The sequence below is a fragment of the Parasteatoda tepidariorum genome, chromosome 10, assembly GCF_982258835.1.
Source record: "Parasteatoda tepidariorum strain Cologne lab strain chromosome 10, Ptep-v5.0, whole genome shotgun sequence".
In the NCBI taxonomy this organism is placed as follows: domain Eukaryota; kingdom Metazoa; phylum Arthropoda; class Arachnida; order Araneae; family Theridiidae; genus Parasteatoda; species Parasteatoda tepidariorum.
Genome location: NC_141764.1, coordinates 80,981,905 through 81,005,814, shown reverse-complemented (window position 1 = coordinate 81,005,814; position 23,910 = coordinate 80,981,905). Strand labels below are relative to the sequence as shown.

General features: G+C 28.7%; 2 protein-coding genes across 2 annotated transcripts in view; both read left to right on the top strand.

Moving 5' to 3' along the window:
* Positions 1 to 217: 217 nt before the first annotated feature.
* The window catches only part of LOC147803047 (uncharacterized), a 35,584-nt gene continuing 11,891 nt past the window's right edge, over positions 218 to 23,910 (top strand). The window contains exon 1 of the mRNA XM_087153161.1: positions 218 to 306. The gene's annotated coding sequence lies outside the window, so the exon portion shown is untranslated. The remainder of the gene's footprint in view (positions 307 to 23,910) is intronic.
* LOC147803048 (uncharacterized) lies at positions 17,806 to 21,500 on the top strand. Its single transcript, XM_087153156.1, has one exon. The coding sequence runs from the start codon at positions 19,111 to 19,113 to the stop codon at positions 21,163 to 21,165; it is 2,055 nt and encodes a 684-aa protein (XP_087009282.1). The 5' UTR covers positions 17,806 to 19,110; the 3' UTR covers positions 21,166 to 21,500.

Here is a 23,910-nt window from a genome sequence, read left to right as displayed (position 1 = left end):
GCATTTTAAAAGACAAGAATAAGAAAATTGTATCGCAAAGGGAAAAAAAAAGTTTTAATCATTTAAAAATACTTCTAACTTAAACGTCTCGGTTTACTTGTTATTTGATATTAAAAACGAAACCTTCCGGACGATAATTTAAAAAAGTTCATATCTTTTGATGGCAACACTTATGAAAACCAAAGTTCGTTTCTGTTTCGATTCTAATAGCATATTCTTTTCATGGCGGTGGATGATAATGTTTTCTTTATGTTCCAATGTAAGATGTTAGTTATTTAAGAAAAATTAATCGAAAAGTTTCCGAAGGTAGGTAAAGTATTACTTTCCTTATTGATCTATAAAGAATATAAATTGATTTAGATATAAGCCAGTAAAACAGATTTAAAAAATGTTCTAAGCTATTGGGAAGATATTCGTATTGGCACCTGCGCCAAAATGGCCGCCAAGCATTTTTTTTTTCTAACAATGGCGCTATAAAACTAAAAACTATTTCCATTACCGTTTTAAATAATTATATTGTTAATCGAACAAGTATGCGCATTTTTCAACAAATTATGTCTTTTATTAAATAAAAGATTAAGATTTCTTGGGAAATTTTAACATGGTACAAGGAAGTAATTTTTTTTTAAAACAGAATCAAATGCTTTCAGATTTTTGAATAATTATCTTTTTTACCTAAACTAATAACATGAAATCAAAGTTAATTAAAATTCATAAGGGGCACAGGGTGCTTAGCGTTTCTAAAAAGTGGTTAATTTCGTTTTTTAAAAGCCCTTAAAGGTGCATTTTTCATTGGGTGTTTTTAAACAGTGCTTAATTTTCCCTATTCTAAAATGAGATTTTTTTTTCTTTACCAAATAAATTTTTGCCTCGAATTAAGCAAAAAGCGTGCTTTTCACATTGTTCTATTCAACGTTTTCATACATCGATGCAGGGCCGGATTTAGGCTCGGTGGGGCCCTAAGCTATTGAAAATGATGGGGCCCTTTTAAGTTCAACTCCATTTCTGCACACCTAAAGTAAACTGTCATTATTTTTTTATTGTAGAATGTAGAGTGTTAACATAATATTAAAAAATTTGATAATATTACTTGATTGTTAAATATATTAATTGTGATGAGACTATAATGTAGAACCTTTCTTTTATTGCACATATTTTTTGAACGAGGAAAAAAAAGTTACAACAGAAACAAATTTTAAACACAGTAAAAATTTGGCGTGCTGGAAGAGACACTATATATTTAACAGAGTTTTTTTTTTTTTTTTTTAAATTCATTTTGAATATATTTTATATGAAATTTTTAATGATTTTTTGCGAATTTTTTTTCAATTGTTTTTTCTTTACGTTACATTTTGCTTTGCTGCTCAAAATCTTAGAAATAAGAAATTTTGAATCTGTGATGAAAATATGCAAAGAGTTAGAAATAATACAAGAAAATACAATTTGATTATTAGTTTTTTTTTAATAACCGCCGTTAAACAACCGACTCAATTTTGAGTTTACGACTACCGTAGCCTTGTAATTTTGAACCCAATCCATAAGACAAGGGAACTGCTGGATCAGTACCCAGAAGTATTGATCTATTATGAGAACTTGGAGGAATTTGCTACCCCGACAGATTTAACTTGCTTCAGTAACCATTTTACACATGGGTATTCTTCTGCTTTCTGGATTCAAAATCCCATTCTCACGAACACGAGTCCAACGCCCTATCAACCAGGCTATCCCGGCCAAATTTATTAGTTTATTTTATAACAGTCATTGCACAGCCGACCCAATTTCAAGTTTACGAATACTAATATTCAACACCGTAGTCTTGTCATTTTGAACCTAATCCAGCAGTCCCTGCACCCTGGAGCAGGTGAGGGCCGTTATATTAATACTGTTTGCAAAAATAAAAATAATAAAAAGAATATTTCGTAAGCTGATATTATTTAATTGATGCTTAAATAAAAAATATTTCTTCATTATTTTTGCTTTCTTTTTAATTGTTTTAAGTACATTTGTTAAATTTTAGTGCAGGAATAAAAATTGTCATTATTTATGTAAATTTTTGGCTTATATTTTTAAGGATGTATTAAAGCAGGGGTCTGTCCAGACATTTTGTGAAAGGTCCGTTTTTGTAAAATTGTGAAAAAATTGCTCGTAATTTGCGAATATAAAATAAGCGTTAAGTCACATTCTTTCAACCAGGGTCCGCTTTTGTGAATTTGGGCAAATAGGGTCCGTTATTGCAAAAAAACTTTTTCAAAGAGTTTTTAAATTGTAAAGACATACAAGATTATGCTCAACACTGTAAAATTATAGTTAAAGAAATTAAATTTTAAAAATTTATTCGATTAACAAAACAATAATGAAGATGAACAAATTTGTGAAGGATCCGATTAAAAGAAAATTATTTTGTGAAGGGTCCGCTTTCAAGTTAAAAAATTTTGTGAAGGGACCGTTTTTAAGTTAAAATATTTTGTGAAGGGTCCGTTTTTATGAAAAACTATTTTGTGAAGGGTCCGTTAACGGACCCAAATTTCTTCTAAACAGACCCCTGATTAAAGGGTCTATTAAATATCAGAGAGAATAAATATGATACGGGTTTCGGGCATCTAGCCAAAACGAGCATTCAACATATCAATGTAACACTATCAATTCGCTTTAGATAATTACAATTGTAGAATAATTATTTTATTATGGAATGAAATGTTTTAAAAGACAAATATGTTTAATATTTAATCAATGATGAAACAGAACCAATATTGAAATCTAACGAATTTATTGTTTTTAAATACTGATAAATTTTGTGACAGAAAAAAAATTAAAGCCTGATAGATTTCAGAATTTTAGAAACATCTTCTAGTTTTACTATTCAATCAAATAGGTTTCGATGTTTTTCATCCCGCCTGTCTCATAAGCGATTCAACATATTTTAATATCATTTTTCTTTCGTTCTTACTTAATATTAATTTGTTTGCGACAGTTAATTTGTATACCTTTTTACTACATTTTTCGAGGAATTTAAAAATATAATATTGAGAATTTTAACCGAAATGAAATTTGCTTTCCGACAAGCGTCCGATAATGTAAAAAAGAAAAAAAAATGCATTTTGGGCTTCAGAGGGCCTCAGTTCCGAATAAAACTTTAAAAAAAAAGAGGGGGGAAAAGTAGGATTTGGGGGCCCTTGTCATCTCGGGGCCCCAAGCTACAGCTTATTTAGCTTATACGTAAATCCGGCATTGCATCGATGTGTAGCGTATGAAAGCGCCAGTCATTTTATGAAATACTAGCGGGTTCGAATACTGAGCTGGATTCGGTGGGAAGGATTCATGCATTCTCATGGGCAACTCTGCTGCATTTTGCAAGAGAGATAATCTCATAAAATAATAGTTACATTAATTATTTATAATTTTGGATAAAAATTTTTTTTACACAATTGTGTAAAGTAATTATTAATTTAAGAAATTGAATGATTCACTCAATGTTGAATATATTTAAAATTGTACATAAGTTGTTTTTATGGTGTCTAATATAGTGTCGAAAAGAATTCTTTGTCAAAAACTAGTTATTTTATCATGATCATGTAACTTAGAAAATTATTTGGCATTTTGTTAACATATATATGAAGAACTTTCAACTATATGAAGGGAAAATAAATTATGAGTGAGCAGCATATCCACATAATATTTTTTTGAAGTGCTTAAATTATTTTTTGAGTTTTTAAAAAGTACTTAAAACAGGGGTCGCCAAACTTTTTTGATCATCGACCCCTATATAATTTTTCGAAATCTCCATCGACCCCCACAAAAGTAATTTTCTGTTAATTAAAATAAAACTCTATTAGATACTGTGTTTGTACATTTATTTTATGATTTTAAACATTTATTAAAGTAATAGTACATTGTGTAACAATAGTTTTATGAAAAATATATTAATATTGAAATTTAAATACCTTATTATTAAATAATAAGTAATTATGCATAAGTAGATATAATAAGTAAAGTAACTAAAGATTTACTGCTTCTTGATCAATCAGATGGGTGTGCCTGGTGTTTTTTTGCAAGGTTCGCTACATTGGGTTCAAAATTGGTCAATTTTAATTTTCGACAAAATTGGTCAATTTTGTAATTTTCGTAAAAAATATAAAGTGCGCTATAGTTTTGTCGCGGGCTGTACTAATCCATATTATTAATGCTTACCTTCTTTTTTGTGCATTGATAATTAAAATTGATATCTAAACCAAACGAATGGTTTTATCGAAACAATAACTAATTATCCAAAACTAAAAAAGTTTTAATAATGACTCTGCAAATATACAACACTGTTCACAGTTTGTAAAGATAGCTGAAACTGCGTCTGATATTTGCGTTTCTAACGTCAATGATCGTCACATGTGACATTTGGACAAGTGCATATATGCATATGACTTATAAACCTGAAGTGATGAGTTCGTGCCACTGCGCGGTGGTACGTAAATACTTGTTTCACCCCAATAAATATGCGTTTATTAATTTATGTTTTATAAGGAAACTGATATTGAGTCAATTATAAAAAAATTCACAAATTTTACATACTTAATTAGGTATGTGTGATTTGCGTATTGAGAACTGTTTTTTTTTTCCGACCCACAATCGACCCTTCCGATTCGGATCGACCCCCATTCGCCCCCCTGTCTCAGATCGACCCCCGCTTTTGTTAAATAGACCCCTGGGGGTCTATATAGACCACTTTGGCGACCTCTGACTTAAAAGGTGTTTATTTTTTGTTGAGAAATTTGGCTACACACCCTAAACTAAACCAAACTCAGCGGCGCGACAGCCATAGAGGGCCAAGGCCTACTGTGCCCATCTCAGTTTTCTTGACCTTGGGCTCTGGGGTGCAGAAACAGATGTTCCGGTCAGGTGGTCAGCCGAACCCCCAGTGTTTAGTTCCCAAGCATGCTTGGTACTCATTTATCGACCCACTGAAGGGATGAAAGGCTGAGTCAACCTTGCCCGGCCCGAGGATCGAACCAGGGACCTGCGGCCCGACAGCGCGAAGCGCTCCACTCAGCCACCGCGCGTCGGCTACGCACCCTGGGGCAGTCCAAATATTACGTAAATACCTGACGGAAAGGTGGCAGCTTGTGATTAGCTTACTTTGTCTGACAAGAAGGAAGGAGGGGTATGAGTATGCTTGCGTAAGTTATTAAAATCCTATTACTTTTACAATTTTCTTAAGAAGTAAAAAAATGAAACAAACAGTTACACTTTGATAAATTTAAAATAAAAGTTCAATTCAGTGAAGGAAATTTTTTCATTGAGTTTAAACACTAAAGGAAAATAAAAAAAAATATCCCTAAAGAATATTCTACTCAAAATTTTATAAAATTAATTGAAACGTAAATTTTGTTGTAAGTTAATTAAAGCAGGTGGGTGATCACTTTGATCAACCAGCGTAGGGACCGAGGGTGCGCGGTATCGGTGCTCGTTAAACTGTTCTACCGTAAAGTGCTCGACTTCTCGCGCAAGTCGTCCCTTCTGCAGAGGATCAAAATTGCAATGGAATATCTACGGATCATCTTTAGGTATGTTTCCCAAACCGTCGTCAATAGCCCATTGTGCAGCTGTAGTGGGACGTAAACAAAGTGTCTACCTTTACCGAATCCTATGTTCAGCCGCTAAATATTAATTTATAAGTTTTAATTACGTCCGATAAATAGTTTTGTAAAGACAGCTCCATTAAATGCATTTACAGAATGCTTATAAAAAAACTTGCACATGAGGGTCGCAAACTGATATTTAACTGAGGAAAAAACAAAACCGATATCGATGTTGGACAGTTCATAGTATTGGAAAGTGATTGTTATTAACTACTAGATAGGTTTGATTACGTGTGGAAACAGAGATGTTCATTAAAGTTTTATCCTTCAATAAACCTGTTATATGTTTATTACGAGCTCCTTCCTCATCTGTAATTCGTCAGACTTCAATAGCGTTTTTGCTTTTACTTCGCTTTTATATTATTTTGCCACTTCCATCGTGAATAAATTTTTTGTTTCATTTTTTATAAGGATTCTAAAAATGCGTATTAAGGACGGTCTTTACAAAACACCTTGTGTTTTGATGTCTACATGTATATTATGCCTACATAAAAATACTCGTCATTAAAGATATAGTTCAAACAAATTTTAATTAAACATTTTGTAAATATTAAACAAAAATATCTATCATTTGAAAAGTAGCCTTTAAAAATATTTTCTTCGAAAAAGCTTTCATTGATCTCCATAAATACAATTTCCCCAATGTTATGCGGAAAGTTTGGTTTTATTTTTGTGTTAAGACATTTTTATTCATAAAGTTTACCCAAGTTTATAATTGTTTTAAATGTAATATCAAAATTAAAGTACAAGTAAAGCATTATAAATTACATTATTGTTCGTTTTCAAATGAGAAATGCTAAATTGGATATCTGCAAGTGACGTCATCGTAGGTAAATCGTGGCGTTCTTTAATTAGTGTCTTTTCTATTTTAAAATCCATTCTTCCACTAAAGAAAATGGCTAAGGAAAGAAAATATGTGAACAGTGGAATGAGATTTAAATTACAATGGCGAGTTAAATAATTATATTTTCATAACTGATGTGATGTGCGTAAAATATAGAAAATTATAACGAAATCAAATGGCTATTTTACTATAAAATATTCCAACTTAAAGAAAAAAAAATTATTGCGTAATTATTTTTATTCGGACCTTAAACTAGTTCAGGCTGGTTTTGTTGTAAATCCATATAAGAAATGTGTATGTGAAAATAGAGAATGTTTTCATTAAAATGCAATGTAGGTGTACTTTTCCGGCACAAATGTAGAGAAATAAAAAAAAAAGCAAATGTAAAAAGAGGGAGTCCCTTTTCATTCTTTATACTGTTTTACTTTGCTTTTTTTTCCAACTAGGCGTTATTTAATATTCCATAAATTAATCTATTCTCATATGCTCGTGTTCGCTGATTAAGGTTTAATACTGCATAAAACCATTTTTCTCCCACTTAATTTATATATTTTTTATTTTAATAAGCGAATTCAGCATGTTCTTGCTGTTTCAATTTCGTTCTTTATTTATTTCCCCGTAACACATTTTGATAAAAGCTTTAAGTTCCATTGATAATAAGATTACTTTTATTTATTTATTATTATTTTTTTTTGTCATGCCTTAAAATATGAAAACTATTTTTTTAAATATAATTTATTTTTCTGTTAATAAACATCTAACAAATAAAATTTAAAAGTTTCTTTTTATCTCTAACTGTGTTTAAGTTAATGGTTCCCTATCCAAATTGAACCTTGAACTATTTTCAATATTACCCATAATTCCTTTTAAAATTTCCTGAGAAATTTATTGCAATACCTAGTGATTAAAAAATGATCTGTCACATTTTTCAAAAAATTTTTTGTGGGAAAGGTGCTCTTCTATGCATTATGTGATTAAAAAAAACTTTCTGACATTATTTCTTTAAACTTTTTCTATTATTATTTTAAGCAACTTTCAAATTTTTTTTTTGGGGGGGGGTGGATGTTGAAAAATAATTTCTGCTCTGAGTTTTCTGTCATGGCAGTAAGCAAATAGAATTTCTCACTACTATGAGATCACTCTCTGATTAATTTTGTAAAACAAGTTTTTTTTGAATTAAACTAAGACTCCTATGGCCAGTCTTGCTATTCGAGTCTTTTTTGTTTATTTTAGCTATTTTCTTAGGTAGTAAATTAATTTTATTATAATTAGTTAATTATTTGTCATCATGCTAATTTGCAATTATTTTTCATCTTCAATTTGTAATTATTCTTCATCTTCAAGATGATTTGTATAATCGAATTATGACACTGCGTCAGTTCACAATACGGAGATCTACCAATTAGTGCTACAAGAGAAACTGACATAAATTATAGAGCATGAGTTTTAAAGACTAAATTTAAAGGTTGCTTACATTTTGGTTAAAGTAAAACCATTTCAATTCTGCAGGATAAAATTTTTTATACTATGCCGTTAATTTTAAAAGTTAAAATGAACATATATCATTATTAATGTTATGTTCATAAATGTCATTAAAATAGAGGGTCATTCAAGTATTATTCAAGTTCCAAATGGGGGAAGGGAGTTGGCAATTTACTTATTTTTGTTGGCTCGGGGGAGGAGGGGGAATGGGCAAATCTTGCAAAGATACTAAAATCGTTTTATGTTCTTTCAAAAATCGTTTAATACTAAAATCGTTTAATGTCTTTCAAAATGCAGAAAAGGAAGTAAAAATAAAATTGCACTCCGATAATTTTGTTCAATAGTTATATATTTGAAAAGAAAAATGCGAAGAAAAAAATTCTTACAAGAGTTTTAAAAATTAAAAAAAAAAAGGAATGAAATCGTAAATTCTTTTTCTTTAAAGTTACACCTTATTGGAATTAAAATTCGTTAACTGCAGTAAAATTTAAAGCATAAGAGCTTTCTTGGGTAAGCATGATTAGGTTTGTAATTACTAAATTTTATAAAGCAGTGTCTAAGCAAAGGATATTTTTAATTTGTTACACATGAAATTGTCCTAATTGTTTATCATTTGCATATTTAACTCTTTTTTTTCCTTTTAATTTCTCATGCTTTCCTTTTATTTTTATTTATTTATTTAATATTATTATTATTTTGCAATCTCAAATGTAAAACTGCAAATTTAGAAAAAATTGGTTATCTTCATATTTAGCACAGAACGTCATATTACTTACTCTTTATATATATATCCTGTGGCAGAATTTTTTTCGGGCTTTCTGCGACATACCTCTCTAATACTAATATCTTTCTGCAAGATACTTAAAAATAGCCAATATAGATGATACTAATTGAAAGTAACAGAAGTGTCAACTTTAAAATAACTAAAATAATTCTTTTAATTGAATATGTAATATTTGTTTATACTAATAGGGGTCTGTCCAGACATTTTGTGAAAGGCCCTGATTTTGTAAAATTGTGAAAAAACTATTCATAATTTGTGAATATAAAATAAGAGTTAAATCATATTCTTTCAACCAGGGTCCTGCTTTTGTGAATTTGTGCAAATAGGGTCCTGTTATAGCAAAAATAAAAACCTTTTCAAGAAGTTTTTAAATTATAAATAGATACAAAATTCTGCTCAACAGTTGCTGCTAATAAATTAGAGTTAATTTTTATTTACATAATATTCAATGTTAAGTGAATTATAACTGAACTGAACTGTATATAACTGAAGTTAATTTTTATTTACATAATATTCAATTAATTAGTTTTATGAATAAATATAAATTGATCAATTATTTATTTACAAAAAAAATTATGATTTAATATTAATAAGACTGCACACACGATGTTTGTAAAAGTAGAAATATGTTCTTAGAATACTACATTTGGAATTTAAACTTAGGAAATCTTATTTTCTCTCGAACCGTCTTCCCCCCCCCCAGGAAGGGCTTATTCGATTAACAAAAACAATAATGAAGATTAAAAAAATTTGTGAAGGGCTCGATTAAAAGTTAACGAAGTCCGTTAACGAACCCAAATTTCTTCAAATTCAGACCCCTGACTAATATTATGGACAATATTCTTGCATTTTGTAGGAAGATAACACACTAATTATTTCCTTTTTCACATTTTGTAATTCATCATCACATTAAAAAAAATCGTGAAATCTGTAGTAGTAACCAGAGTTGGCCAAAAATGTAATCGATTACATTTTTTGATTACAGTAATCAATTACTTGTAATCATGATTACAATTTTCAAAAATTTTGATTACAGCTGTAATCATGATTACAATATTGATTACAGTAATCAATTACTTGTAATCGTGATTACAAAGTTTGATTACAGCTGTAATCATGATTACATAGTCGATTACAGTAATCAATTACTTGTAATCATGATTACAATTTTCGAAAAATTTTGATTACAGCTGTAATCATGATTACAATTTTGATTACAGTAATCGATTACTTGTAATCTTGATTACTTGTAATCATGATTACAAGTAATCACAGCAAAAAAGATTACATGTAATCATGATTACAAGTAATCAAAATATATGATTACATGTAATCATGATTACATGTAATTTGATTACAAGTAATCGTGATTACATGTAATCAAAATGTATGATTACAAGCAATTATGATTGTATACCATATATGAATGCAGTATGTTCGTATGTAGACTCATACATATTTTTATGTACATAAAATGTACGCACGTTTAAAAATACAATTTACTATTTTACAATGCATGTTATGATGTGCATATATGGGTGTATAACGTATATACATGCATTCATGATTCATGTACAAAAGTACATACATCGCATAAATGTACGCTGATAGTACGTATGCATATGCAATGTACGTACAATATATATGTAAGAGCGTTGTTTATAGGCATGATACCTACAAATAGCTGGGTATATAGAATGCATTTGCGTATGTATGTATGTTTGCATGCACATGTAGTGTATGTACATATGCATGTACTTGTATATCTAGAATACTTATGGTCATGCAATGTGTTTACATATAATCAAAATATACAAACTATTACGATTACGACTGCAAAGTATATATAAATGCAGTGTGTGCGCATGTAGCTACATACATATTTTAAGTATATAAAATGCACGTATGCACATAAATATACTAACGCATGAAACAATGCATGTATTTACATATCTATATAGACGTATATATGCATACATAGAACATGTATGAATGTACATAGATATATTTGTATTCTTATAATGTTTGTATGAATGTGTGCATATACCATAAAGGTGCGAATGTAAATGCAATGCTCTAATGTAAATATAATATTTTTCTATATGTACAATGTATATCCGCTCATACATTGTTTGTACTTGAAAATTATACGTACATAACTATGCTTATACAATACGCATGCATGTACGCAGGAAAAAGCAAAATTTTATGTATGATGTGTATACATGTACGCAGTACGCAGTGATGTGTATACATGTACTGAGTATACATGTACGCAGGCATGGACAATATATGTATGTACATATGGGCATATTATATATATATATAAGTATACATGTATTACGTTATATAAGTGTACGCTAATAGTACGCATGTATGTAAGTATGTGTATACAATGTATGTATGTGCGTACAATGTATATCTTTAAACGCTGTTTATACGCATAATGTATAAACATACCTGTGTATATAAAATGCATGTACATATGTATGTACGTTTGCATGTACACACATTACCGGTTTGTACGTTCTATGTACGTACGTTAGTATGTAATATCTACATGCTGTGTTAGTTTATATGCTCATGTAATGTATATATGTATGTACAAAAATATTTGCATGTGCATGCAATGTACGCATGTACATACGGTGCATGTATGTTCGTTATTACACGTAATGTGTAAATGAGTGTATGAACAGGAAAAATTTGTATTTGCAGCTTATATATGTACATGTATGCATGTGCGTATGCATGTCAAATTCTTTAGATATCAAGGTAATAAGTTTCCACGGACCGAGATTCAAAACTTTACTTGCTCTTAATCATCTTATATACTTGCTCTTTATCAACTCAACCATAGAACTAAGGTAAATATGAATATTTATTTCTATGTTATTTTAACTTATTCCAGAGTAACACTGTTGCTTTATAAGTTTTTATGTGTAGTTATATATGGGACATTCTCACGAAAACTGTCATTTTTCAGTTCATAAAATCCCAAAAAAGTAAAGTGAATAAAAAGCTCTGAAACTTTTTATATTAATAGAAATATGTAATAGCATTATAAAGAAAGTATATATCCTATAAATTATACTTAATATTTAAATTAATTAATTTTTTAAATAATTAATTTATAATTAATTCACAATAATTTAAAATTAATTAATTAATTTAATAAATAAATTAATTACTTTAATAAATTAATTTATTAATTTTTTAATTTATTTTTCAAATTAATTAATAAGTAAATTAATTATTTTCACTATTTAAAAAGTGAGGGAATGACACTAATAGTGAGGGAATGATATTTTATTTTAACACATGTTTTTATCTAAGTTACATCTACCTAAAGTTTGAAAATGATAACATACTAAGTATATCTAATATTTATTATAATTTAGTCTTATATATTTAATAGTTTTTACGGGCTTGGGAAATAAAATTGGCTGGCACGATTGAACAAAAAAAAAAATTTGATAATATACTCATCTTGAATCATTCCCTCACTTCAGCGTCATTCCCTCACTTTATACACTAGTGAGGGAATGACGAATTCAATAAAATTTAAAAATAACAGTTAGGCCTAATTAATTTCTGAAGTCAATCACACACAATTATATTCATACAAGAAAGCAACATATAATTATCCACTTTCTCGATGAAGTTGTATTTTATTTTACTCTAAAAAATGACATGAGGGAATGACAAATGTAAAAAATTTTACCTGGTTTGACTCATTCAAATTTATTCCACAGCAAAGCTTCTTTAAGTTGAAGATGGAAAGATACTGCAATTTTGTTCTATGATGCCAGTTGTTAACTTCTGAAGTTTTTATTAAAATATTTTTATTCTAAGAAGATTGCAGGTGATAAGAACATTGTTGTGAGGGAATGACGCGAAACACTGGGGACAAAGTTTAAAATAGTGCTGTGTTAATATTTTTATCAGAAATTAAATTTAAAATTGATTTTCTGCATTCTATATTTCAGTATTCTGAAATAAAAAACACGAATTTGTAAAAAAAAATTTTTATTTCAGAAACAATTTTTTTCTTTTTTTAAATCAGCAGTGGGGACAAGTGAGGGAATGACATATTGGTATATTTTAATTACCTAAAATAAATAAAAAATAAAAATTGATAATTTTATTTTTATTCTTTTGTTAGCTTGCATTCTGAAGGACACTTTCCCTGAATTTTTTTTTTCGTAAGCTGTAAAACAAACATAAAATATACTGGGGACATGAAAATGACTGTTTTTGTGAGAATGACCCATATATAAAAAAAATTTCTAACATTTAAGTTAATTGTTCTAACATTTAAGTAATTTAAGTTAATCTTAAAATTTCTTCCAAAATCCATAACACTCAATATCTTGTTTTAAGAAGCAAACGATTATAATGAACAAGCAAACGATCTCGTTTTAGATTCCTAAACGTAATTTCAATGTAAAAATTAAACGGTTTTATGTAATATAAAAAATTTTTTGAACTTTACATTATAAAAAATATGTTATAAAATCAGATTTGAAGCCTTAAGCATTTTATGAAAATACCCGAAAATGATTTTTATTCAAATATTTTTAATATGATATTCGCGATCGCAACGAACTATAGGGGGCGTTGTTGTATGAGACGCTTACCTGCGATTTCCATATGAACCGTCATTCAGTTACTCTGGAGACGTCGTTAATGTAGCGTGTAGCATTGCAACGTTCCTTCTTTAATGTGGCTTATTAAATTTAAAAAAGAAAAATGCTTGATCTTCTTTCTTGTACAACCGAAAACAAAATGGTATCTCTTTTTATTAGAGAAGGAATATCCAAAACACATCGGAAAAATATTTGTACATTAACAGAAAAAAATATGTATATTCTTATAAGAGTTAAAACCTAATGCCCGAGAAATAGTATTACTAAATTTAATGATATAACATGAAAGGCCCATTTAAACTTTACATTCTATAGTTTTAAGAATCATATTAGTTCAAAAATTAAAATGAACAAAAAGTATACATAAGCCTCATAATTTTATGAAATTTAATTTTGTAAACAACGTTTTTTGACAACAATTTTTATCAAAAAATTTCAAGTTTCAATAAAAATCATTATTTAGAAACTAAGAAACGTAAAATAAAGAATGCTGACGAAACAAAAACAAAAACAATTCTTTTTTGTCGCCATTTTTAGTGCTACGAATATTCGTCTTTGGGATTTGCCAAAAACAAAACAAGATGCAATTTTATTTTTTCAGGAGGGAAATATTTTACCGAAAAAACGAAAATGTACCAATTCCCACAACATAAAACTTTATCTTGGCAAACGTACGTTTTGGAAATGTTATTTCATTTGGAATCTTATTCATCAGAGTTCATATGGCGATATGATTGTTTTGAATCTATGCTAAACTCTATATCGGCTCATTTTCCACCGAAATCCAATTAACTATTTTGATTTTAAATAAAGTGTCTTGCGGGAGTTAAGCCGTCTAGCGGGAGCCTGTAAATATCGGACATTAATTTATCACGTTTTCATTTAGTTCCATCAAAGTCATTGACTGAATCAGACGCCATTTTTTAGCAGCAAATAAGAAACAAAATTTCCCTAAGGAAAAGGCCGAAGAACTTGAAAAAAATCTCCAGAATATTAGTAAATCTTTCAGGAACAGAACACGCCAAACATTTGAAGAAAAATTCCTCAATAATTTTTAATTTCTATTATCAACAAACTTGCAACTGATGACTTCCGATTTCGGATACTGTTACAGATGTGTGTATTAAGGTAAAATGCATTTCTTCTGTCTTCAATTCATTATGAATTAAAGTGAAGTCAACATTGCTTTCGTCATTCCAGTGAATAAATATGAATTCAGAACATACAGAATTGTAATAGTTATAGCATATTCTTCTTCGTTATAGAATAGTATATATTTCTGTATCCATATAATTCGGAAAACAACAATAAAAAATTATCCAAGTTACTTGAAATAGTGCCATTTGTGCTGATTCTTAATTAATTTAAATCATTTTCTTGGTAAGTTTTTTTTAATTTTGAAAGAATAAGTTCAACTAGAATTCAGCTATTCTGTTTTTAGCTACATATTCAAATTCATATCAATTATAAAATTTTGCTGTGTAGTATGTTATCTAAAAGTAATGAAGGTATAAACTATGTATCTATTATTTGAGAATAAAGTTTTCAAACAAGGAACTTATCATTTTGGAATTCTCCGGGAATCATAAATCAGGTAAGTGCAATGATTTTTACAATAAAAAATATGCTTGTAAATATTTTTTTTTCATTTGATGATGGTTCTCTACAGAATGGTTTTTTACGTCTGATTAAGAACTATAAGAATAATAAAAAAAGAAACAATATGAAAGTTTTTATTTCAATGTTAATAATTCTTAAAATCGTTTTTTTTATCCTAAGAATTCTTTATTTTCCGTTTTTTAGTTTATAATTTTTTGATAAAAATTGTTCTCAAAATACTTTTGAAAAATTAAATGGTATAACATTATGTGTTTATGTATACTTCTTGTATATTCCAATGTTTGAAATAATATGATTCAGAAAAGTATGGAATAAAAATTCGGTACTTACGACGTATTAACGCCACCGCCGCTACAGATTTGGCGGTTTGTAAGTGCCGCCAATCTACACTTAAAATTTTTGCGACAGTTCATAAAATAAAACACTTTATTTAAAATCAAAATAGTTAATTGGATTTCGGTGGAAAATGAGCCGATATAGAGTTTAGCATAGATTCAAAACAATCATATCGCCATATGAACTCTGATGAATAAGATTCCAAATGAAATAACATTTCCAAAACGTACGTTTGCCAAGATAAAGTTTTATGTTGTGGGAATTGGTACATTTTCGTTTTTTCGGTAAAATATTTCCCTCCTGAAAAAATAAAATTGCATCTTGTTTTGTTTTTGGCAAATCCCAAAGACGAATATTCGTAGCACTAAAAATGGCGACAAAAAAGAATTGTTTTTGTTTTTGTTTCGTCAGCATTCTTTATTTTACGTTTCTTAGTTTCTAAATAATGATTTTTATTGAAACTTGAAATTTTTTGATAAAAATTGTTGTCAAAAAACGTTGTTTACAAAATTAAATTTCATAAAATTATGAGGCTTATGTATACTTTTTGTTCATTTTAATTTTTGAACTAATATGATTCTTAAAACTATAGAATGTAAAGTTTAAATGGGCCTTTCATGTTATATCATTAAATTTAGTAATACTATTTCTCGGGCATTAGGTTTTAACTCTTATAAGAATATACATATTTTTTTCTGTTAATGTACAAATATTTTTCCGATGTGTTTTGGATATTCCTTCTCTAATAAAAAGAGATACCATTTTGTTTTCGGTTGTACAAGAAAGAAGATCAAGCATTTTTCTTTTTTAAATTTAATAAGCCACATTAAAGAAGGAACGTTGCAATGCTACACGCTACATTAACGACGTCTCCAGAGTAACTGAATGACGGTTCATATGGAAATCGCAGGTAAGCGTCTCATACAACAACGCCCCCTATAGTTCGTTGCGATCGCGAATTGTAAATCATCAAAATTATTAAAAATCGTATTTTTTAGCTTTTAAAATATTTTACATCAACTTAACTAATGGAAATTAATAACTTTTTCGTTAAAAATCTGTTTAATAAAATACTTCTATCTCAATGTTAAATGTTATTGTATTTAATTCAATACAAATTTTACTTATTAGTATGGGTTAACTAGTTTAATACCTCTTCCAAAATTAAATCACTTTAATCTAAATTAGTTCAACCTAAAAATTTTATTTCGTGCTAATTTTATAATCAATTCAATATTTTTTGAATTAAAAATAAGCGAAATAAATAGAACATAACATTAATTTGATTTTTGTTATTGTATTTGTTATTGTATTGTTATTGTACTTGATTCATTGCTATTGTATTTAATTCCATACAAATTTTACTTATTAGTATGTGTTAACTAGTTTAATATCTATTTAGAAATTAAATCACCTTAATCTATCTAAATTAGTTTAACCTAAAAATTTTATTTTGTGTTAATTTTATGAGCAATTCAATATTTTTTGAATTAAAAATAAGCAAAATAAATGGAACATAGCATTGACTTGAAACTGCGTTTGAGTCCGCGTGTCTACTGTTTAAAAATTTTTATGTCAAAATGACTTTTGTTCTGATGATCAGATTTTCTCAGAGAAATGCCAATCTTAATGCTTCAAAAGGGTGACTTCAAATTTGCAAATTAATTAGTAGTAACGATTATTTAAGTTAAGCAATCGGACAAAAACTAGTATTTTCTCCGAATCAACATACCTTTTTTTTTTATAGATTTGAATTCTGACTTAGCCATACTCAAAAATATGGGGAAGGGGTAAGAGCAATCTGGAAAATATTGTTCAAGTAGTTTAGTTAGGACAGCTATCGAGAGTTTGAAGCTTTTAATATAAATGTTAATTTCAATTTGTGAGTATTTCGTTTAGAAAATTTTTACGTGAATTGAAAGAATTTTGCAAACAATCAAATAATTAATTTTACCAAGGATAATTCCAAGTAATAAATGCTTATCATAAATTGCTATAACGTCATCTTTCATATTAGGTCGAAAAATTTAGAATTGTAAGGCATATATAAATTTTTACACCACTTTAAACTATTGTAATTTAAATGACAAAATACGAAAATTGAGAGAAATTGGATTAAAAAGCTGAATCATTTCTAAAAAATATTAAACTGGTTTTGTTCAAGTTTTGTATTTTATAATTTAAAAATTTAAAAAATTACACAATTTAAAATGAATAAAAAATTTCCTTCCCATACAGTTCAAAAAATTTATGATCCTAATAAATATAAAAATGATAAATAATTATTAGAATCTATATTTTGCATGAAACTATATTTCGATATATGAAATTTTAATTGCATGCAAAAATTTTTCGATTACATAAGAAATTTTTCATTGTATCGCGAAATATGCAAAAAGTAAAATTAAACATAAATGGTCTAAACTTTTAACCTCTGTCCTGACTCAACTTTTAGGATTACGTTTTTTTAATTTGTGGTTACTCACCCCCCTCATATTTGATAATAAAAAATCCTAAACGAACAAAATGCCACACGTTTTGTGTAACCTATTTAATCATTGTAATTAGTTGACATATTTAAAGTCTTTTTCTTGAGCTATTAAGATTGGCTCTTAGTTGGCAGGAATTTAATCATTTTAGCATTTAGAATATCTTTTCTACTTAGCACTCTGCGCACTATGATCCTACAAGTCTGGAAGGAACCTTCTAAGTTTTTGACATTTTTTTAAACTTCTTACAGGAAATATTTTGACTGTACTTTAGTAGCACTTCACTTACGTCATACGAGAGCTGTACAACGGGCTATTCACGACTGTTTAGGAAACATCCCTGAAAATGATCCGAAGATATGCCATCATAATTTTGATCCTTTTCTGGGAGGTAGCTCCTCCGTTTTGGTAACCAATGACCTGCGAATTGGACTTTCGAACGAATTGGAATTAGAAAAAAAAAATCGCGTTTATCTATAACTAAAAAGACCCGTACAGAACGTCCAATTTCGACACTGTAATTGCATTTTAGCAGGCAGTCGATCAATCATCATGTTTCTTTCTTTCTTTTTTTTTTACTAGGAACAAATTAAATAGTAAATTATTCTCAAACTAATAATCAAATGTTTATTTCTTTTTAATTTCATTGCCCTCCTTGTACATTTTTCTACACACTATCATAATTTCCAGATTGTAAGTCTTATACATTTTTTGAAATTGCACTTCTATGGCCTGTAAAGTAGCCAACTAATTATTTTCTCCTATAAGTTTAAATGTTAATAATCTTCAACTATTTATCGAACGTATAATTTTTCACTCGTAATCCCTGTACACTTGAGAATTAAGAGCAATTGTAAATGTTACTTCACGGAATTCAATTGCTACCTTAAATTGAAGTTATGTTCACTCAAGTTTTAATGCCGAATTATTTTTTACAGGTATTACACGTATTTCGTATAACTTTGATAGTAGTATAAATAATGAAGTATATACAATATATTTGAAATGTTTACCATCTCTAGCATAGAGTAAACAAAATAAAAATATGCTTGTAATGATAAAATTAGTTATGAATGTTTTACTGACGCTAATATTTTATTAATTTTTTTGCAGACAAAAAATATTATGAAGTCTCAAGTTTTGCTAACTGAAGGATTTGACAGCGGGAATTACATATAAGAGTTGACTGCTATTGAATTATTACACTCTGTTTAAACGCTTACTTTTAAGAACAGAAGTTTTCTTCGTTGGTTTAATTATTTTAAATAATTAACTTATGGAATGTTACCCATCGTTAAGTGATGCAGAAAATGCTGCTAATGATTCATCTCCCGACAAGGATATGATAGCTGCATCGAAATCTCCAGTTTTTGATAGCTCTAATAAACGATTTGTGGAGTTTATGGATGGCACTTTTTTTGAAAAAATAAATGATAAGTGTACAGAAAGTGTGACAGTTGGAAAATGTGTAAAATGCCTACCCGATATTACAGAAATTAAAGGCTTTAGGAACTGTACATCAAATTATTACAAGCATTTAAAAAGGAAACATGGAAATGTTTGTCTCGAAGAATTTAAATCACATCTTAAGATGCAAAAAATTAGTCATAGAAATTCCTGCTCAGATAACATCACTGCAAGCAACACCTACACTCAGGAAATGTTCAATGATGATCTTGTGAAATTTTTTTCACATTCTATGATACCTTTAAATTGTATAGAAGATCCATACTTCGTAAATATTTTAGAAAAACTAAACATTGAAAAATGCGGTTTAAAAGTGATCAGCCGGAAAACTTTAGCGAGACAACTCAGTAAATGTTTTGAAAAAAACGTAGTGTTAGTTAAAGAAGAATTGAAAAATGCAAATCATGTTTGCACCACGATAGACATTTGGTCTGGTCGAAAAAGGAGTTTTTTTGGTGCAACCGCCCATTGGATCGACCAGACGTCCTTGCAAAGAAGGTCTAGAGCACTTGTCTGTCGGAGATTCAGTGGGGATCATAACTATGAAAGAATCAATGACATGCTGCAGGGGATTCATGATGAGTTTGGATTATATGCTAACAAAATCGAAGCAACGATAACCGATAATGGAAGCAACTTTGTGAAAGCATTTGAAATGTTTGGCATACATCCGGCCAGCATTATTGATGGATATTTGAATATCATTGATCCTAGTGAAGAAGATGATATCAAAATTCGGGAGTACTCAGATATATCTCAAGACATGGATGACGGAGAAGTCGAAATCGTAGACGATAACTTGAGGAAGAGCTTACCAAAACACTTACGATGTTGCTCTCATACGTTGAATTTGATTGCAGCTTCAGACGTCAACAAAGCAATTAAAAGTGACGCAATACTCAACTCAGTGCATCAGAACGTTCTTTGCAAATGTAACAATCTTTGGAAACGTGCTAACATTCCTAAGTCTGCAGAAATAATTAAAAATACTTTAGGACACACTTTAAGTCGACCTGGAGCCACTCGGTGGAATAGCTTATATGATGCATTGAAGCAAATTTTGAGCATTAAAGATAAAAACGTCAACCTTCATAAAGCTTTAGGGTTAAAAATTATGATACACGAAAATGAATTTGATTATATGGAAGAATATTTAAAATGTTTAAAACCGATTTCCGAAGCTTTGGACATTCTTCAATCAGAAAAATACACATTTTACGGAATCACGTTGCCCACCTTATTAGCCTTACAAAAAAAAATTAAAATTTTATGTTCGATTGATATGCTGTATTGCAATGTAATTAGCCAATCAATATTAAAGAATTTCAATTCCCGATTTTCAGCTTTTCTAACCCTTACAGGACCAACTGCTGAATATGCTATACTAGCAGCATTAAGTTACCCTCGCTTTAAAAACCAATGGTTTTCTTGCGTTGATGCATCTGAGCACACTCGATTGAAAAATCTTCTAATTTCCGTCATTACAAAAGAATTTAGTGAAACAGCACAGCCTATTATCAATAGCAATGTAACTAAAGAAGAAAACGAATTTTTTGATTTTGACATTTACAAAGATTGTTTACTAGGAAAACCAAAAGGTAAAGCTGAATTAATCATTGCGAGTTTCTTTGCAGAAGAAAGTCAAGATTTAAAAATTCTCAATCGGTATCCAGAAATAAAGAACATATTTTTGAAGTACAATACACCCCTACCATCTTCTGCACCAGTAGAGCGACTGTTTTCGTTTGCGACTATGATCAATACTCCAAAAACAAATAAGCTATCTGATCAATTATTTGAGGAAAGAGTAGTATTAAAAGCCAATTTAAAACACGAAAAAAATATTTTAAATATGGTTGTTTAAATCATTATTTTGAAAAGTGTGATATTTATAGTTTGGGGTATATCTGATTTCAGATTTAAAAAAAAAATAGTTTTCAGGGTCAGCTTAAATCAAAATTGAATGCTTTAAAAATGGCTTTTAATTTCATGCTAAGCTTCTTAAACATATATTATTTACATGTCATGAAGTATATTTATTACATTTGTTTATTTGTAATTTTGTTCTCTGCTAATAATATTGTGTGAACTATACATTGTTTTAAATAAATTTACTTGGTTTATTAAATTATATTAAATACTTTGCTTACCAAAAATATTGTTTTTAATTATTTTTTTCAAATTCAGGTTCAACCTTGACAACTTTAAAACTATCAGACCTATCCACTTAGAAGGGATGTAGAGTACTGAAAGATACTTATAATTTTTTTGCGTAATTTCACTATTTGCATACTTCAGCCACGTTAAAGAAATTTTGTGTTTTAAATTTTTTGTATATATATATATATATATATATATATATATATATACAACAAAATAAATAAATACAAAAAAACGAAGAAAATTAAGAAAAATAAGTATCATTTATTGCGCATAAGCTGCAAGTAAAGAGAACTCATAAAATGAGTTCAAGATGAAGATAAAACAATGGAAAATTACAAACATATGAAAAAAGGGGGAAGGAGAAAATAATAATAAAAATAACAAAAAACTGGAGAAAAAAAATAATAATAATTAAAAAAAGGGAATAAATTTTTTTTAAAAATACGGAAAATAAAAGATATAATCTTTTCATCAGCGCACACGATTATATCCGCAAAAAAGAGGGCTTTCTGATATTGTATTAATATAGCCAAAGCAAAATATATCAATACAATAGTGTGAGGAGTACTCAAAAATGCTTTAAAATATATCAATACGATAGTGTGAGTGCTCCTCACACTATTGTATTGATATATTTTGCATTATTTTATATTACACTTTTCATTGTTTTATCTTCATTTTGAACTTATTTTATGTGTTCTATTTACTTTACAGATGTTCCGGTTAGGTCGTCAACCGAGTATGAACCCCCTCCCCCCAGAGTTTAGTTCCCAAGCATGCGTTTAAAACATTTATCAAACTGCTGAAGGAGTGAAAGGTTGAGTCAGCCATGCCCCTGGTCCGAGGATCGAACCCAGGACCCGTGGCACAAGAGATATATATAAATACATACATATATATATACATATATATTTATATATATATATATATACATACATATATATATATATATATATATATATATATATATATATATATATATTCGTAAATAAATCGTACATGCATGCATGGGGCATACATTCTACAAACAATGTATATATGTTCGTACAAACAACAAGTACTTGTATGTACATGCGTACATGAACATTGCTATACATTTTACATACATAAGTGTTTGCATAAAATGCATAAATTCATTGTGTATGAATGTCATGTACATGTCTTTATTTTTCGCACATGCATATGCAATTATTTGCTGTGTACATATATCTTATACTAACAATATAAGTGTATGTACATTTATGTGTCACTAAAATGTCTGCACAAATGCACTAGATAAAATCATATGTACATACATTTTAGTTATATTCATTCGTATGTATACAAATACGTACAAAATGTATAATTATAAGATACATTATACTATCTACTGTAAAATATAATCATTTATAAGAATACAATTTTCTTGTAATCGTGTATTTAGATTACATGTAATCAGATTACATGTAATCAGATTACAAGTAATCATGATTACATGTAATCTTATATTATGATTACTTGTAATCACGATTACAAGTAATTGATTACTGTAATCAAAATTGTAATCATTATTACAGCTGTAATCAAAATTTTCTGAAAATTGTAATCACGATTACAAGTAATTGATTACTGTAATCAAAATTGTAATCATGATTACAGCTGTAATCAAAATTTGTAATCATGATTACAAGTAATTGATTACTGTAATTGAAAAATGTAATCGATTACATTTTCGCTCTACTCTGATGTAATCAAAAATTTTGATTACTTGTAATCGTGATTACAAGTAATTGATTACATTGCTGTAATTATCTGTAATCAATTACAGTTGTAATCGATTACTGTAATCGATGAGTAACTACCGAGAAAAAAAAGATCGACGGCGAAATCACGCGAATTGGATTATTCAAAAAGGGGGTTGCTAAATGCGTGTTTTCATTTCGAGAATAAGTTGTAATAAAAAAATATCGGATTTTCAAAGCTATGTGGAAATTAGTAGTAGTAACTGTATGAAAAAAATAGAACGAAAATTTCTACAGAAAAGAAAACAAATTTTTTACTTTATTCTTTATTTTTCATTATTCTCAAATGAGAATAGAAAAATCATAAGCATTTTTTTCCCACTCCGATGCTCGAGAAAGGCATCTTTTGAATATAATTCTGAAGAAAAGATAAAATCTTTCTAAAATTTATGCAGAAAAAAAAGCAAAATTTTTTACTTCCCAAAGAAAAAATATTTCTGCAAGAACTCGGTAGCGTTCTGTGACAATGTCGCCACGTTTCTTCCACGGTGCTTTTTGATTTTTTTTTTTGTACTTAGCAAACTTTTGATGATATAGTGTAACAAGGCAGCAGGAACAATACTTTCGAAAAGGTAAAAAATAAAGAGGTAGCTTTATTAGTTGAGTAAAAGCGCTGAATAATTTTTAGAACTTCTATGATTTTTCTCTCTCAAAACTTAAAAGAA